The following is a 20,520-nucleotide window of genomic DNA, read 5'->3' as shown; positions in this document are numbered from 1 at the left end:
TGAGGGCAGGCCTCTAGTACAGGAAAGATAAGCTCAGAATCAGTAAAAGGTTGACAAAATTGCAACAGAATTTTTTTCACCACAATGCATTTCTATAAGGTCCCTATAGGCCTATGAACATGCTAAAAGTCTTGAAAAATCCAGGTAGGGGAAATAGGTTTTTTTAAACAAACTGGCCGCCAATGGCAAAAAATGTCTAATAATGAACAAAAAACATATATTGTATATCTAATTACCACTTGATAGCAGTTTTTATAATGCTTTTTATATTTCTTTAGTGTCAAACATTTCAACTGCAATATAAGTGCTATTTGGCAGCAAAACACACATTTAAGTATTAAGATATCACCACAGTTATAATAATAGGCAGTGGTCCTATGCATTATAATGCAGGACTATATGGTGTCTAATAAAACAGTTCATTTACACATTTACATTTGTACTGTCACAACAATAGAATTATACAATCTTACAATCTATTAATCCATTCATTTTTATTATCCGGTTATCATCGTCTGTCTATAGGTAGGAATTGAGCATGTGCTGATGCCGTGGTATTCTTCACAAACAGTGGTACTGGGGCTAAATTTGTCATCAATGGACACACCACGCCATTTGTAACTTTCCGTCCCCCAGTCTGTGGGTTGAAGAGTATTTTCTATCCACTGCTGTACCATAGTAATAGACATGCAGGGAATTACATTTTGCAGCACTTATAATTGTTGTTGGGGGAATAGATTTTATTTCAAGTGCTGTTTTGCTTTTTGCTACTTTCTCCCAGAACGTATTCCTATAGAATGCCAATGCCAATTCCCCTGATGCGATGATTTCTTTTTTGGGGACCTTTGATTTTACAGAGTTTGTAAGGTGCAGGTGTGATGACCTTTTAAGACTAACACCATGTATGAAATGCAAATTAATGTGTACAGTCGAGCTTCATACCAAGGAAAGACTTTACATGCATTCACAAGGCATAGAGAACATACAGTATTAAATCAATGAATGAAGAGCAACCGTGACACAATATTAATTTAAGAGGAAAGAACATATTATTACACTATGGGTCAATTTCAGCCATATTCATCAATAGAGAAGCAGTCCACATTCCCTCACATATACTATTTCATGTTGAAAAAGAGCCTTGTACTTTTCCTGCAGCCCTCTTTTACTCCATTAACTCCATACATACTGCATGCTAGACTACTCAGAAACCTTCATCTCACTGCCCTCTGTATGTTATCAATGGGGGAGCACTGCTATATCAAACCTCCTGGCCCGAACCAGCAACATTTCAAGACATTTATTATGTACCATGTATGTTTGTTACGTTATGTGAAGACAAAGTAAACTCTTGTGTTTTTATGGCTATAATTATGGGCTGTAAGTAAATTTGGTTTAAGAAAAGGTGAAAAGGTGTCCTTCATCGCCAACATTTTCACCCACCATGAAATTAAATAATATGACACCAACTTTACTGGAACGATTACCCTTTGAAATGGGTGTTCAACCACGACAAGGTAATGCATCAAAATCAGAAGATGGTGTAGATTATAATGATAAAAATCATCAGAGTTCAAAATCTGGAACTATTAAAGGAACCAGTAAGTTACCTGATGCGATTATTGTAGGCGTAAAGAAGGGAGGAACTCGAGTAGGTAGGATAGGGGTTGATAGTTGCTTTTGCCTTTTTTTACTTTTCTGTTAATTGTTATATTTTATATTGTGAAGGATGCACCTTTGTGCTAAGTGTGCCACCGATCTAAAGGTGTAATTCCAAATAAATAAATAAATAAATAAATATCAGCCATTACATAATATTTATTCTTTAATTATTGATAAATGGAATATTTGATTAACAAAGATGAACATACATTATTGTGTATAATGAATCTTGCGTTTTGACAAGTGGAAAATGTATTACAGCGCCCTCAATGTCGAATATCATTCCAATCCCTCGATCTGATTGAACAATCAAAGCAACAACTTACTGAAAAAAGCAACAACTGCTAAGTTTGTTCTCAGTCAGAGATGAGTTTTGGTTGACTAAAAGTGGTAATAAATACAACAATGAGACGAATGTTTTTATCAACTGAAAGTTGCGAATGTTTATACGCTTAAAACTGGATTCAAGAGTATTACAGTAGGCTTATTATCATCTGTGACTTTCGTGTTTGTTGCAATCGTGTTGCTGAGCCTTTTTTGGGAAGGCTTCTTCCCTTTTTCTGTACGTGTGAAAGTCGCTCAGCTAAGTGGAGACTGAGGCTATGGAGCCGTCCAACAATTGCTGGCGTTTCCGTAGGAAATGTACAAACGGACCTTGTAGATATATAGCGCTAATATCGTCAGTATTTGTTGTTTTTTACATGTTATATACAATACAGCCAAGTACTGTCCAATATTCACCAGGTTCACCATTATTAAACCAACATGGAACGGTCATAAAATCTGTGCCTTCATCGCCAAAATTTTCACCCACCATGAAATTAAATAATATGACACCAACTTTACTGGAACGATTACCCTTTGAAATGGGTGTTCAACCACGACAAGGTAATGCATCAAAATCAGAAGATGGTGTAGATTATAATGATAAAAATCATCAGAGTTCAAAATCTGGAACTATTAAAGGAACCAGTAAGTTACCTGATGCGATTATTATAGGCGTAAAGAAGGGAGGAACTCGAGCCCTATTGGAATTTATACGATTACATCCGGACGTACGCGCATCAGGCCCGGAAACGCATTATTTTGATCGTTATTATGATAGAGGTGAAGAGTGGTATAGGTACGTATGTTGAGTACTCAAAATTGAGTTTCTGTTATTATGATAATAATGTACTGTATTCCATGATTTAAACAAGCCCACAACAGATTCAGCAACTTTATGAACTGTAAAAGCACGTGCCAAAGTCAACTGTGTGATTTTCCTATAAAAAAAAATTGTAGAAACTTCTTTTAAATGTTTAAATCGGCCTCATCTAAATGCCTCCTTTTGCTTTTCTGCTGAATATGAAGAATAATGAATAATTTTTAAAATACCAATCTAAATAAACTTTTATTTATGTGTAGTTCTCTACTACTGTACTTGTTATTTTAGTCATGTTTGCTTAAAATACATACAGTCTGTACATTAATCAATATTTAATATCAAAATCTATTGTATTAACTTGAATTGTCATGTTACAATTTAGTGCTTCAATATCAATACCATACATATGTTAGCTTTCCTGAAATTAGAAAAATCTTAAAACACTCTCACTCAGAGCCTGAATTCTCTTCTTAAGGTCTATAGTTGTTTTCCACTACAGTGCAGTATTAAAAAGTAAATTTGTGAAAGACAGTTATGTTGGGTTGTTAGAAAAAAGAATTGAAGAAAGCTAGATTAAAACTGCAGTCTACTCTCCCAATACCGGACACCTTTGGGATGGCCAAATATGTCTGGTTTTCAGAATGTGGTTTAAATGGTAAAAAGAAATTTGAGACCTTTTGAACCTCAAGAAAAGTCTGGTAATGGGAAAGTTTCCGGTTTTCAGTGTGTCCAGTATTTGGAGAGTTGACTGTATGTAGTACAATTTGTATGCAAACTACTGTATTACAGTAGATAATAAAAAGATAATATACAATAGAGTATAATGGTGCTGCATTTCAAGAGATTCTACTAGAATAATGGATCAGTATAGAGTGCTTATTGTATACAGTAAAGGAATTGATAATATTATTGATATTATTTATGAACTACTGTACAGACAATGGACTGTGTTCCTTCCTATTGTATGGCATTCTAGATATAAACTTTCTTTATCTCTGGTAACAGAACATCCATTTTGACTTTATTGTTTCCGTACTAAAATCTGTTTTCTCCATTGCCTATTTCCTTTAAATAATCGTTTGTGTCGCGGTTAGTTCCTGTCGCCCAAAAAGGGAAAGCCTTATCAGGGAAGTATGGTTGAGTGAAACCTGGGAAAAGAAATTATCAGGATTTTTAAATAGACACCGAACGGAAAAGCACAGTAAATAGTAAATAGCAATTTTGGAAGCCATTGGGACATAAAATGAGAACCAATATATAGAAATAATCTTTATTCCTTCATGGTAGGGAAAATAATCTCCACAAGAGAGGTGGGACAGACTCTTATTTCCAACCTCCAAATTATGTAATGCAAAATACGGACAATTAGAAAAAAAAATTATTTCACTTATAAAAAGGCAAAAGAAACGGTTATTTAAAAAAAAAATGACAATGACAATTTAGGTATATACAGTATTTATTTTTAAAAATGTTTTCGATCCAGTTTTTGGTCAAAGTGAATAACTATTATGTGACATTAAAATGGTATATTCAACAACAAAAATGTACAACAAAATTTGTTTAGAAGGACAATATCTTGGTTAATTTTAACAATTTTAGGCCGTTGCTCCTAACCACTTAAACTACAGTAATATTTCCCAATTGAACTTGTAATTCTCAAAACATTGGTAACTGGTATGTTATTTGATATCAAATCATGACTGTTATGAGAAAGACCAACAATAGTTAAACATGATAGTTCTGACTGGTGTTTTTATTGATAAAGATGTGAATGACGCTGCTAAGAAGTTGCTGGTACATACAGTGCAACAGTAGTAAATATCTATCATCATTGAACAAGCCTCAACATATTAATACTCCGTCATACCAGGGAGTTGATAACAACTCCCTGGTCATACAGTAGTCATACTATCTTTATTTGTCCATTAAAAAGAAATTAACAGAAATTTAAAACAGTAAAGATACACAGAAAAATTACAACAGATAAGCGCTACAAGAACACAAAAACAACCAAATTCTCTGATACAAAATGGCTACATACAAAATAGAACTTTCCTTGCTGAAATTTACCCTAAAACAATTGGAAAAATATATCAAATTATCATTTTCCATTTAGTACAGTAATATAATTTTTAGATTTATCATGATTTCTAATGATTTTTTTGGTCAAAACGTAACGCAATAGCGTTGAAGTAAACAGTAATTTTATGAACAATTAAAATTATTTGTTACAATGCACAGCTGTTGTGTGAAATCACTGGATACAATACACTGAGATGAGAACAAATGAAGCAAAAATATCACACGATAATCTTCGAGTAACATCACACTACATTGTAAAAAATATCAAGGTATCATTATAAAATAGGATTGATAAAATTTTTAAAGGTAGAGATTTTTTTTACTGTATTTTCATTTAAAAAATTGAATCATAAAAAATGGATTCAAGGTAAGGATGATCTATAAAATCAACAATTTATTTTATTTATTTTCCATTTCAGTCCCGTAATTTTAGTTTGGGTTTGCCGTTTGTGAATTCTTCTCAAGAGGCTAACGGTAGTAGATTCACTATAAAGTACAAAAAAAGTACCTTGATAAACCAACCAACATTTCCTCAATCAAAGAGCGAGTTACAGTATAGCTTGAAAAGTAGAAGCTTTCATTTTCCTCTCTACAAATGCTATTATGTTACTGTAGTATGGACTGTAGGAGTGGAGTTGTGGCTTGGTGGTTATGATGCTTGGCTACCACTTCAAGGGTCCTGGGTTCAAGTCCCGGCACATGTCAGGATTTTTTCTAAGGACAAAATGACAATTCCACTCCCAAAGACTTGTAATAAGACTTTGTTTATGTAGAGCATCTTGTGTATACTGTATGTTTGTCTTGTGAACCTCTGAGGGTCCCTAATGATCAGCAATTGCTGGATGGATCACTCTCATTAAATTAAAAAAAAAAAAAAAACTTAATAGTATTTCGTAATTAAGGGTAGTTTTTAGTTCGCCACCCAAAGTGAAAGGGCTTAGGCTTACTGTTACAGTTTATGTTCATAACATTAAATGTTATATTCCCTTTCCAACATTGGTGCATGACTGATTAGACTTATTATATATTGGTTAATTCTTTAAATACTGTATTCCTCCCCCTCATTTATTCCTTTGGATAGAATTACTTACCGCTTTTCTTCTACGATAAGATACATTTCTAAGATGGATGAATAACTAATTAGGTGACTAATAAATAATAAAGATTAACCAACAGATGCTAGGGAGTAAAAGTACATTTACCCTTATACATTGATTGTTAAATACATTCATTACATTCTGTGTCAAATATGCACGAAAATTAGCCTAATGGAGGAGGTGTCTTCTGACACCTAATCGTTATTATCCGCAATGCATTGTTGAAATAAATTATGCATTGTGCTACTGCTGTTATTGTTACAACAATTAGATTATTTTTTGCTTTGTATATAGTAGATTTTTATTAAACTATACTCTATTGAGAATAACATATTTGAAAAGACCATAGGAAGATTTCTGTATGGAATAAACAATAGCTATATATATTGTCTTTTGTATCAAGTACTGTACAGTACAGTAATCATTGCGGTAGGCTTAAAAAAGACGACATCATCAATTGAAATACTGTACAGGGTCGGTCAGCTTTTAAAATAAATTTGAAAGTGAATTTTTTTTACGGGATATCTAATAATTAACTGTAAATATCAAAGCCTATTTTTTTATTGAACACAAAAATCTTTGGAAAGTGGGGAGCCACATGGACTGTACTAGACAGGCAGATATAACTATAAATATATACTGTACTGTAAATATGAATAATTCATTATGAATTAGCATAAAAATAATATTTTATTCATACATTACCTAAAACATAGTATATACTTTTTCTTACTTTATTTAAACATGAAGTTATTACAGTATTCAATGTTAGAATAAATTCCCAAAATGAGAAATTTACAAATAATGAATGTTCATTGAAAGTAAATACAGTAAGTTAAATTAAATGATTGTTATTACCAATTATGTGAACCTGGGGTCGAATAACACAACATCAATTGAACATCAATCAATACAAATTATGATTAGTTAAATACTCGCCATGCGTACAATGTAGCGCGCCGTCATGTAGAAACCAGTACAATGTAGCGCGCCGTCATGTAGAAACCAGTACAATGTAGCGCGCCGTCATGTAGAAACCAGTACAATGTAGCGCGCCGTCATGTAGAAACCAGTACAATGTAGCGCGCCGTCATGTAGAAACCAGTACAATGTAGCGCGCCGTCATGTAGAAACCAGTACAATGTAGCGCGCCGTCATGTAGAAACCAGTACAATGTAGCGCGCCGTCATGTAGAAACCAGTACAATGTAGCGCGCCGTCATGTAGAAACCAGTACAATGTAGCGCGCCGTCATGTAGAAACCAGTACAATGTAGCGCGCCGTCATGTAGAAACCAGTACAATGTAGCGCGCCGTCATGTAGAAACCAGTACAATGTAGCGCGCCGTCATGTAGAAACCAGTACAATGTAGCGCGCCGTCATGTAGAAACCAGTACAATGTAGCGCGCCGTCATGTAGAAACCAGTACAATGTAGCGCGCCGTCATGTAGAAACCAGTACAATGTAGCGCGCCGTCATGTAGAAACCAGTACAATGTAGCGCGCCGTCATGTAGAAACCAGTACAATGTAGCGCGCCGTCATGTAGAAACCAGTACAATGTAGCGCGCCGTCATGTAGAAACCAGTACAATGTAGCGCGCCGTCATGTAGAAACCAGTACAATGTAGCGCGCCGTCATGTAGAAACCAGTACAATGTAGCGCGCCGTCATGTAGAAACCAGTACAATGTAGCGCGCCGTCATGTAGAAACCAGTACAATGTAGCGCGCCGTCATGTAGAAACCAGTACAATGTAGCGCGCCGTCATGTAGAAACCAGTACAATGTAGCGCGCCGTCATGTAGAAACCAGTACAATGTAGCGCGCCGTCATGTAGAAACCAGTACAATGTAGCGCGCCGTCATGTAGAAACCAGTACAATGTAGCGCGCCGTCATGTAGAAACCAGTACAATGTAGCGCGCCGTCATGTAGAAACCAGTACAATGTAGCGCGCCGTCATGTAGAAACCAGTACAATGTAGCGCGCCGTCATGTAGAAACCAGACATTTGGCATCATTTGCCGTTGGTTTCTTCTATATTCTCAATGGATTCGAGTTCTGTGACATACAGTTACCGTATCCATACTTGTATCATTGAAAACTTGACTCTCATTGCCTCGTCCTTTGGATGGGACTTGAAGCTGTTGGTCCTGTGTACTATACATTGCACATGAAAATAGTACTGCACTGTGGGGATCCTCTTCCTGTGTGCTGATTCCTCTCCCTGTGTGCTGATTATGGTCCTGTACAGGGTCATCTGAGAGAATAGTCTTAACTGAAGAGGTCACTCAAAGAAGAAATTCCAAAAGTCCAAATCCATTTCCATGTGCTGTAAATTTCTATTTTATTAGTTATTATAAATGATGACACTTAGCTTTGCATTGTCCTAATAGTGTGTGGTGCAGAAATAAAAAAACAGTTGATTTAAAACAGATCAATAAAAAGTTGTGGTTGCCAAATTACTGCTTTTATTACTACTTTCTTTACAATTTGTTGGTTGCCATGAGTTTATTGTAGGTCAGGTGGGGTCAACTTCTAGATTGGTTCACTGCACTAGTTTTCAATGTACTAGTTTTGTTGTTTGTAATTGAAACAAGAAAAGTACAGTACAACCATTCAATGGTATATCCAAAATAATGAACACATACCAAGTTCTGTAGCGGGAGAATATCTGGTTAAAAAGGAAAACAAATTTTCATTTTCATCAATGTACGGTATGTACAGTAGTACTGTATAGAAAAATGCCAAACACTTTTTTCATGAAATGGTATTAATAGAAAAAAATGAATTACGAAACTCTAATCTCTTACCCATACTCAGATCGTTTTCAATTATATTGTTAATCAAACTTTTCTTTTATTTAAAAAAAAACAGCATTGCACCCTATTAAATTATGTCACATGCCATTTTTGATATGCCATAATGTGTAGGCAAAAGCAAAATGAATGGAGATTAGTTGATATTGTATTCAATATTATTCATACTAAACTATTAAACCCTTTATTGATACATCGTCATTTACTGTGGAGCAGGATCTACAGTAAGGTATTCAAAAAGCAAATAATACAATAACTTAACTCTAATTTTCATTATAATGTATAGTAACCAGTATGCACACAACAGAATCAATATCTATACCATGATGAATGCTAGATAATTAAATTTAATAAAGATGGCTAACTGTAACACAAGGGAGTACTTGGAGCGTATAAATACATTATAATGTTGACACATTTATCATAATATGTTAAGGCAACTGTTACAAATAATCAACAGGGTCATCATCATACAGATCATCATGTGATACTGTACATAGTCAAATAAATGGGGCTTAATGTCAAACTAGGCTAGTGTGTGATACTATAGTCAAATAAATGGGGCTTGATGTCAAACTAGCCTAGGCTAGTAAAACCAGGCTAGCTACAGTACTGTAACTTACTGTATGTGATACTGTAGTGTAGGCCTAACGTACAGTGTATGTTTGTCCGTGTTTGGGGTAGTTGAAAATGACATCTGTAGTCCCAGTTCCCAGTAACGTCATCTGTACTGTATCTACAGTATGGCTGTCAAGAAAAGTGAACAAACTCTGGTTGGAAGAATAAAAAACACCTCATTGACAATGTTTAACCCCAGGCCAAACCCCTTCCCTCCCACCCCTTATTATTACAGTATGTTTCCTACTGTACCACATGCCCCCTCCATCCGACCTGAACTTAGAAATATATAGAGTTAATTGTAATAAAAAGTAACGTTTGTATCGTCTAATACTTATGTATGTAAATAATATATTATGTCCTCAAACCTATTTTTTTGAATAATATATTGTAATATAGTACTACTACGCTTAAAATATCATGCTGCTATATTTATGAATTATTTATCATAGTATATTAGGGATCCTCTTTAATTTAAATTATTTCCCATGTGAATGGCAAATATTCACTGTCTTGTGTTAATCTCAAAGCGATACTCTTGCCAAAATTGTATACATTATTTCAATTGAAATTTGTACTTGTTTATTAAGTGTATGCTGCTTTAATAAATTATTAATATGCTTTAATATTTACAGAAGTTGATTACAGATCAGTACTGTAAAAATAGAATTGTTGTTGGTGGGGAGAGTGGGTTTGAAAGTGATGTGTCTATGATACCTAAATACCTAAATTAATTTTCAACATTATTTCCCAAATAATTTATTATTAAACACTCCGAATTGTGATTACAGTAGTATGTGGTTCACTGTATAATTATATCATAGTACAGTACTAATATGTAAAGTAGTGGGCTTACTTTTGAATTATTTTCCAATTTACAAAATAATATAAAAATGTACAAAAAAACAAATGTAAAACAATGCCTTTACAAAAAGTATACTTTTTTAGGAGATTTACAACCCATACAGCTGTTTTTTCATCATGACCTACTTAATTTTTAAATATTATATACAGTAATAATAACAGGTCTAACAACACTGCTGATATTTGCCAAGGTCACAGTGCATTCCCTACAGCATGGAGGCATGCCTACAGTAAATAAAATAGAAATTCAATTACTAAAACTCTATTCAATGCAAAGTTTGTTTACGAACACGATATTGAAGCACACAACAAAAAGAATACTTGTTCCTATTCCCGTAGGGCTATCATTGTCCACAGATTTTAATCTCTGTTCCATTGGTGTGTGTTTACGTTAATGTTTGTTGTGTTTGCTTAGAGATATTAATCAGTTCAGTTAAATAGAATTTAATTATTGTAGGATTTAATATACTGCTGAATGATATAGTAAGACTGTTTACTGAGACACGGTTTAAATTAAGAGCGAGTACTGTATCCTCAATATTAAGGAGAGTATCTTCTCAATATACTACAGTATACAGTAGAACGACCAATATCAGGCTGAGTATCTTCTCAATATTAGTGTACAATACCTCCTCACTATATTAGACAGAGTACATACTCAACTCAATATCAGGCTGAGTATCTTCTCAATATTAGTGTACAATACCTCCTCACTATATTAGACAGAGTACATACTCAACTCAATATCAGGCTGAGTATCTTCTCAATATTAGTGTACAATACCTCCTCACTATATTAGACAGAGTACATACTCAACTCAATATTAGGGTGAGTACCTCCTAAATATTAGGCCAAGTACCTCTTCAATATTTTAGCGAGAGTCTCCTCAATATTAGGGTGAGCACTGTACATTCTCAATATTAGGCCAAGTACCTCTTCAATATTTTGGCGAGAGTCTCCTCAATATTAGGGTGAGTACATTCTTAATATTAGGATGAGTACCTCCTCAATATTAGAGTATTGAAACAAATATATACAGTAAAGATTATATATTTTCACATTTGCTTACAGTATTCTTAGAATACAGGACCTGTACTACAGTTGTTGCTGTATGAATAATAATTTCTCTATTTGCCTTTAAACTTAATGGTATTAATAATTAATGTTGTAATACTATCATAGGAAATAACTACAGTATACTTATACATTCTTGGGAATAATACTACGGGGAGCCAACTTACTGAGCACACTTCATTACAAGTGTACACAGAGAGATAATCAGAAAGATATCCAACAAATCATCTACATATACAATTTAGAATAAGTATCATACACGCTAAATTGAACGTGGTTGCTATTGATTGTGTAACACTTATGCATCATTACTCCACAGCATCGAACGAACGCAACATAATACTACCTAGTAGCCAACAGTACTTTAACCGATAATACATAAAAATAAAAATTCACCATTATTAAATTAAACCCATATGCACCAACGCACTAGTTTATGTATAAATCGTGGTGGAAATATTATGATGTATTTTAATATATTTTGCAATCAATATTTAAGAGAAATGTGTACACAGCAGATGCAATGATGCATAAAAAAGACCAGATATAACAAGTATCTATTTACTGCATCCATCCAAATATAATCAACAAACTTTACGACATGTTACAATACCTTTGTTTACTATTCTGCTAATGTTCAATATGTAATGTGTCCGTGACTACATTGTAAATAAGTACAGACATGAAGACTTCACTAAGATAGTACAGTATTCTACTGTCTTGTCATGCTCCAATAACATTTTTTTTACATCATTATTCATCAAACAGGACGTACAGTAACCTAGCAATTACAGGAGGGATAAAGTATTTTGTGCTTATAAACTAGGGCTAGGGATTAGAATATAAATAGTGAGTTACAGTATAATCTTGGTTTCAGGTCAGGATTGAACCTTGGCTTTTGGGATTGTAAGGCAAGCATGTTAACCACCAAGCTACAGCTCCACTACTTCACTCAATGCTCAAATTAAAGCGAATCAATTCGTTACTACTGTAGTACAGTGCAGTGGAAAAATTATATCTTCACATGTATCATAAAATGTAGGCTAATAGAGACAAATGTGATGAATTGTAAACAAAAGTATATTTTAAAACATAATATTTTTTCATTTTTTGGTGGTTTACTATGACTACAACCAATATATCACTAAACACTATTTGTGGTTTCTCATTGTTGTTGTTTTGAGGTTTTCATTCATGTGTGGTAGTCACAAAAACCATTACTGTTATGCAAATGAGATAAGCATTACTAAATATATACCTACGGAAATATACATTACTTGTCAAGATATCTGGTAAACCACAGACATATTGTAACATTGTTTTTGTTGTGAGTTTTTTTTTCTTGTATGGTACAAACCAAATCCATCTTAATCTACCGTAGAGTTAATTTTGAAATCTGGCATGCTCTACATACCAATTAACATCTACTTGCGTTGTCATTCGCATATTAACGTTGCTTTCCTTTCCAAGCTAAGCCATTAAACGATAAACGTGTGGGTCACAAGAATCTTAACAGATTGACGCATAAATAATATCACCGCGTACAAGCAAATATAAATTGAAAATCAGCAAATAGTTATGCTGTAGCTTGAATGAATTGTTTCAGTAGAATTTTTCTTTTTGAGAACAATTTGTAACAATAACATCCTGACATATAACAACATTGATGTAAAAGTTTTGATTAAAAGGTAATTTACGGATGATATGACGACTAGGTACTTATATACCAATCTTAAAGTGAAGTCATCCAGTCTGGACTTATTTACACTGTTGTCACGGACACTACACACGCAGTATATTTATTTCAACAATGTTTGGTTGAAACTCTTAGATTGTCACCAACGATTAACAAACATAGAACGTTTTATTAAACATTGTCACAGAAATGAAGCGAGCAACATTACTACAGTAGAAATATAAAATAAATGCAATATTCAACAATTTGAATCTAATAAGAGACATTGTCCCAATGATGTAAAAATTGTCACCAAAGATGACCTCTCCAAAGATGAAATATCAGTTGGGGCGACTTTTTCTCTTTCTCACAGATTTCCTTATCTTTATCATTTCAAATTAATTAAATTTCAGTACATATATCATTGGGCGGTTTAGAATTAATGTTCTTTGCCTGATATATACATATAAATACTGTGTGCTAATTTTTCTGATTGTTTTACTTTATAGTTTTGATTTAGCTTTTCGCTTATTTTATTTTGTATCTCCATTGAGGTACCACCACTAATACCCACAGCATTGTCATTTTGTATCTCCATTGAGGTACCACCACTAATACCCACAGCATTGTCATTTTGTATCTCCATTGAGGTACCACCACTAATACCCACAGCATTGTCATTTTGTATCTCCATTGAGATTCAGCCACTAATACCCACGGCATTGTCATTTTGTATCTCCATTGAGGTACCACCACTAATACCCACAGCATTGTCATTTTTTTAAATAATTTGCCTGGATTTATATACTGTATATCACAAATATTGAAAAGTACAAAAACAAAACAAAAACTAAATGTACATATGACTAAGTAGGCCAAACAAACATGAACTTCAACTTATTAAAAGTAAACAGATTAGACACTTATTAAAATCAGAGGTGGATTATTTTACAATGAAACTGCCTACAGCATTAAGCATGGATAACCAAACACCTACTCTCTGTTAATCATGTTCTTTATCGATTATAGTATTTACAATGTCCTTCATATATCTAGATTTCCTGGTTGTAAACTTGTTTTTCTACAAAATTGATATCAACTTAGTAAAGTATTATGGGATAACGACTATATTACCCAATTGATAAGCTCGCCAAGGAAACAATTCACTCCATGATAAGATCACGAGGTTTTGAATATTTTATAAATTTGGTTATAGAACAACTGGGGAAACAGCAAAATTAAAAAAAAATAGAGCGTGTATGCTTTGTTCTTGGTTGTAAACGCTTGTGTAATTTATGGTTGAACAAGCATTTTACAAAGGTCAAGATTTGGCTGATTAAACCAGGGCTAAGGGAAAGATATAGAGCTAAAATAATCATTAAACAAAGCAATAAACATAGCCTAAAACATGATAATTGGAAAAGAATAAGGTAATTTTAACCAGAGCTAGATATTAAACAATGCAATAAACATAGCCTAAAACATGATAATTAGAAAAGAATAAGGTAATTTTAACCAAAGCTAGATATTAAACAATGCAATAAACATAGCCTAAAGGCCCATTTACACTAGGGCAATAACGATTGACGATAAATAGATAAACATGCATTTTTCTTGGATAAAAGAAAAGAAATTAGAACAGTTTTCGTTCTAGAACTATAGGATAATCATGTATGCTGTATTTGATAAAAATAATATTTCCACACGTCCAATCAAATGACGTCATGATCAATAAAACAATAAAATAGTTGTATTGTAATGATATTATTGCTCTTACTAATCATGACGTCATTTGATTGGACGTGTGGAAATATTATTTTCATTAAAGGCAGCATAGATGATAATCCTATAGTTCTAGGATGAAAACTTTTTTAAATTCTTTTGTTTTAGGTATGGAAAATGCATATTTATCTTTTTATCGTCGATCGTTATCGCCCTAGTGTAAATGGGCCTTAAAACATGATAATTGGAAAAGAAATACCTAATACAGCTGCGGGCATGTTATTAAAAACAGGGCTACAATGGCAGAGATAGAGACCTAGTATATACAGTAGCAGTTATTATTACTAAATATGAAAGTTATTCATAAATTCAACAAACATATTTTAGTTTAAAAGTATTGTGAATATTTCAAGTTATAAAAGGCAGAAATTATTTTGAGAGTTGATTAAATATTGGATACACAATGTGTTGTTGGAATTTAAATTACAATTTACATGACTCACACTGCACTTGAATTCAATCAGTATTTACCAGTGGTTACAGTTACAACAACCCGCAGTATGTGTAAAGAATTCTAAACTATATTTACTATTCTCTCAGTTGTAAAGCGCCTGTCTACACTATCAAACTTGTTGACAAAAAAACTGTGATATGCCCAAATATGGTAGTGGTATGCTAAAAAATGGTAGTGATATGTCTATATATGGGCACATCACATTTTTTGTCACATAAAGTTTGATAGTGTAGACAGAGCTTATCAATAACATGTTGTTCTTCTTCACGGGCATTGTTTTTTGCGCACAATTGCTCAAAACTCCTTTTAACTCAAATAAATTTAATTAAAAGATTCAATAAGGCAATACTTAGATCCACATGATTTTATTCAATCACTTTTTGTAAAGAAAGACCGACCTTTGAAATCCTGTCATATTGTTGAGTATTAACTGTTATCATTGGAATTCGCGAAACCATATAACAAAAGTGTTTGTATTAAGTTGTAGTTACCAAAATCTATTTCAACGTATTACCATTCTTTTGAATTAACGGGAATCAAGTATATAATCAACTCTAGGATTACTGTACTTGTATTGTACTAAAGGAGCTACCGTATTCTTGATTGTACTATCAGAAGGCCATACACTATCAATTGGATCTGGTATCTGTGTGGTAATACTCCCTGCTTTGTTCATGTGGTCAACGTAGCAGAAATGAATGGTGCTTTTATTCCATACCATCCTGTATCCTCATTACATCAATTTATAATTTATGAATGAATGAATGAATGAATGATTTAAGTACTACCAAAGTGCAATGTTTGCCTCCAGATCCCAGGGTTCATTCTACTTTACATGTTACAAAACAAGCTTAAAACTATATAAATATATAATTTACTATAACAGGCCAAATAAGTTAGTTAGTTTCCCTGCCCCACCCTCATGCAATTTTTACTATTTAAATGGTTGTATTCTGTTAACCTCCTTCTTCAGGTCTGTGGCACATGTATAACTGTAATGGCCAATTACACAGACGAGCGGTAACTGTAATAAAAATATAGAATCTATGTTATTTCATTTACACACAACGCAGAGCAACGGGCGGTTTCCGCTTAGGAAACCGCCCACCCTGTAAACTATGCAGTTTTCCACATACTGTTACTGCTCAATTATTAGCAATTATTATTATTATTATCAATAATTAGCCTAAACATAGACTCTAGTGTTACAACATTACAATCACAATTACAATTTACACAAACAAATTATTGTACACTAAGGGTCAAATTTAATACTGTATTTATCTTTTGTATCTTACAGAAAGCAAATGCCACCCTCTCTAGAAGGCCAGGTTACGTTGGAAAAGACGCCTGGATATTTCGTAACTGAAAAAGCACCAGAAAGAATTTATAAGATGTCAAAGAAAGTCAAGTTAATTTTAGTCTTAAGAAATCCAGTTACGAGAGCAATTTCAGACTATGTTCAAACAATGAGTAAAGGTTATAAAAACTTGAAAGATTTTGAGGATCTACTTTTTGAGGCGAATGGAAGGTTATCTTCAGAATGGGGAGTGATACGGATAGGACTGTATGCTAAACATATCCGCAATTGGCTTAAAGTGTTCCCGTTAGAGCAGATATTATTCGTTAACGGGGAGAACTTAATTAAGAATCCGCACGAGGAGTTAATACGTGTACAAACATTTTTAGGATTGGACATTGTTATTGATGAAAGTTATTTTTATCACAACGAAACAAAGGGGTTTCCTTGTTTGAAAAAGAAGGATGGATTTGATACATCGAAATGTCTAGGAAAGACAAAAGGACGCAAACATCCGGAAATACGACCAGATATTTTACGTAAAATGTATGAATTTTACGAGCCTTGGAACAAAAAATTCTACAAAATGATTGGAACTGATTTCCATTGGGAAGATCAGTTTGGAACAGAACATGAACGATGATGTATAATAATAAAGAGATAATTTGTTTATTATTTATTGTTTGTTCAATAGTATGATTGTGAAATGAAATGATTACTGAGCATGCTCAGATACTAAATCAGCATTGTGATAGCTTCCGTGACTATGCTAATCACAACAGCAATGTAGTCAGTAGGTTTTTAATTAATTAACATGCACAGTACTTAGGCTGTTATAGCCTATTGTTTGGTCCTAGTATGAAGGAATTAGTTTTGCACTATTGTCCCAGTTATTTCTACCATGGACCTGAATGGTTCTACCAATATTTCAAACAGATGACATCATTAGTTCAAAGGTCAAATGTACTTGGTTTAATCATCAATTTTTAACAATCATATTTTTTCTACACCAATTTTTCACATTAAAACATTTGATTTACAGTAAAATTATTATAGACACTTTTTACTAACTTTTACATGATCTTCTTAAAATACAGGGTACAGTAAATGTTATACCATGGACCTATATCCATGGTTATATAATGACAGATTTAGTGTTCCTAATTTACCTTTTACATTAATGACATAAAAGGCTGTGTCATATATTTAATATTTAAATAAATAAATTTTTTCATTAATAAAATTAATCTAGTATGAGGTGCTTATTATAAAACAAGTTCTGAATCATTTTAGGATAAATTTTTGTTAAGGATTTAACATCTTTAAAACGTTATCTAATTGAAAGAAAAAAATCCCTTTTTAATTCAATCTAGAGTCTAAACTAATACACATAACTAAAAAATGACTATGTTATGAATACACGGGTATCAACTCAATATCGCTGTAAATAAATCAAAAGATTTATCAATTTAAATTGTGTTTACTTCCAATAATATTAATGTTTTTGTTATAGAAAACAGAACTGTATAAATGTATGTATTAAAGTTCTATAAGTCAGGTGACATAAGTGTAAGTCATGTGACAAAACGCAAGGTATTAGGTGTACTGTATATAAAAACATATTTATATTTAAATCTGGTATTCCTACCAGTAGAATATATGTTAAAACGTAAATGTACTTAACACAATCTATTATTAAGAGGAGTGATTTTGTTGTAATGGAAGAATAAATATAAATTGTTTTACTATCCTATTTGGACTACCATATGGTTCGCATTTTGATTGGTTGTTATAAGTAGTAGGCCTAATAATACGAAAAGTAGTTACTATATTTGCAGAGTATGCAATATGTTGGTTTCGGTTCTGCACGGCTTGGCTTTGGCCTGGCTTGGCTTTGGCCTTTGACCCAACCGTTAAAAATATATTCATGATTCTGTTATGTGTGAAAGGTCTCCCAATCACCATCGATTGCATCACAACCGATCACTCACAACAATATGTAGTCTGAATGTGGTATTAAATATAACTTATAAAACTGGTAAAAGGGTTACAATTTCAATATATATTTAATTGATAAATTCATTATTGGTCAAAAACAAAAAGAGTGTATATGATTTGTTATTGTTGGCAGCACATAATTTGTGATTAAAATTTGTTTTGGTTTGTTTCCATTGGTGCTAATAACAGAATATATCTCATAATTTAAGTGCATTTTCAGTTGCGAGAATATAGTGAATTGTAAGAGTGTATTTTATTTTGATAAATTTAGAAGAGAAATAATATTATCAATTAAAAATAAATCTCATTTTTACTGATTATCCATTTAATTATCTAGATACTATTAATGAAAATTATTAAAACAGGGATGATGTACTAAAAGGAAAGAAAAGGCATAGTTTAATGGAACTGGGGATAAGGCTACAAATGTGACAAGATCTATGTGCTGGTGACAGTATTTTAAACCAGTGTTTGCAGGTTTTTTTTGTGAAATTGGGGTGGGGTGTGGGTGTTGGGTGTGGTGTGTTAAGAGGCTTGACACAAACTGGCTTAAACATACAATTTTGGCTGGATAAAATCACTTATGTAAGCTCTCAATTACACTCTATACCATACCAACTCTGCCCAGTAGAATTAAAAGCCTACTAAAAAAATTATTATGTTATTGTAGCCAGATTGACAAACATGGTCCTAAATAAACACTGTTAAGCCATGATCATTGTTCTAACCTATCACTAACTATATTATGAATTTTTATACAATTCCTGTACAATTTAGCAGTAAATGTGAGGAGATAACAGCAATAAACTATACATTGTTGTCAAAATGGTGTATTTCTATTGTTATTATTATAGTGTGGGGTGTTTCTAAAAAAAGATGGGTGTGGTATTGGGGACGAGCATTTAGCAGACAGTGCATTTGGACCTCAACTTGCCAATTTGGTGGTGGTATCGTTTAGCCTGCACTGGGAACGATAATGCATGTCTACGTAGTCCCTTTCGTGCCTCTCGTACCTAGATAAACCGAGAATAGCCTGTGCTCCACAGGGGGAATCAAAAGAGCACCCCTGTATCACAATGGAATAATCCTTCAACCACTGTTGGTTTGTGCATGGAGAGGAAAAAATAATTTATTTTTTCCTCCATGGTTTGTGTAATATGGTTTGTTGACGTTCCTAATTATTGACTTTAATAACTTTGTTAAGTTATTTCATGGAAAAATAAGTAATTATTTCAATATCACTGCATTTAATTGGAATATTTTGGCATTGGTCATACAATACAATACAATTCGTGATTTAAAAATAAAAAACGGCGAGCGCGTCTGTGTCAAAACAATTGGTGTCTAATTAGAGAATCTCTTATAGCACCTCCCTTCTCTCCTTCCCGAAAAACCCGCACGCGATTTTCTTTATCAACCATTTGATTTCGATATAAAATTACACTAACAGCACTAACTAACAGCAACCGTGTTTTGTTTTCTTTTCGAGGGACGGACACAATACCATGTATTCCACTATCTTCAACCTACTGGTTCGGAACAATTATTTTCACACTGGGCTGCACAATGAATTTGTACAATAACTGGCGCTTTATCGAATGAAATTTCATAAAATAAACCGATGGTTATTTCTTTGTTTGATTGTTTAGATTACAGCGATCTGTTTGATAGTTGCATACGGGTAATTGCTTTACTAAACTATATTGAAATCTGTACTAGATAGTTATAACGATCAATTTAACGTATGTTATTGGTAAAAACAAACAAAACAAACGTTGATTTACATGCTGTTTTGGTGAGATCATATTGATCGGCGTTGGCTTGTTTGCAACGAGTTTTGTTTCAACTTGTAAAGCCAAGAACAAACTTTCACTCCGCGCAGAAAGATCCACAAGAGTTAAATAAAGGAAGCCTGTGCCTATAAATATGTATAGTAATATGGCTTGGGTTTCAC

The 20,520-nt window shown here is 33.2% G+C and overlaps 1 protein-coding gene across 1 annotated transcript; it reads left to right on the top strand.

Annotated features, from left to right (window-relative positions):
• Nucleotides 1-2,000: 2,000 nt before the first annotated feature.
• Nucleotides 2,001-19,392, top strand: LOC140063267 (heparan sulfate glucosamine 3-O-sulfotransferase 6-like). The gene is made up of 2 exons (XM_072109806.1): nucleotides 2,001-2,785; nucleotides 16,569-19,392. The coding sequence occupies exons 1-2, from the start codon at nucleotides 2,265-2,267 to the stop codon at nucleotides 17,209-17,211; spliced, it is 1,164 nt and encodes a 387-aa protein (XP_071965907.1). The 5' UTR covers nucleotides 2,001-2,264; the 3' UTR covers nucleotides 17,212-19,392.
• The last annotated feature ends 1,128 nt before the right edge of the window (nucleotides 19,393-20,520 follow it).

Source organism: Antedon mediterranea, chromosome 1, assembly GCF_964355755.1.
Source record: "Antedon mediterranea chromosome 1, ecAntMedi1.1, whole genome shotgun sequence".
Taxonomy (NCBI): Eukaryota; Metazoa; Echinodermata; class Crinoidea; order Comatulida; family Antedonidae; genus Antedon; species Antedon mediterranea.
The sequence above is the reverse complement of the archived record's forward strand: the minus strand, read 5'-3'. Positions and strand labels throughout refer to the sequence as shown.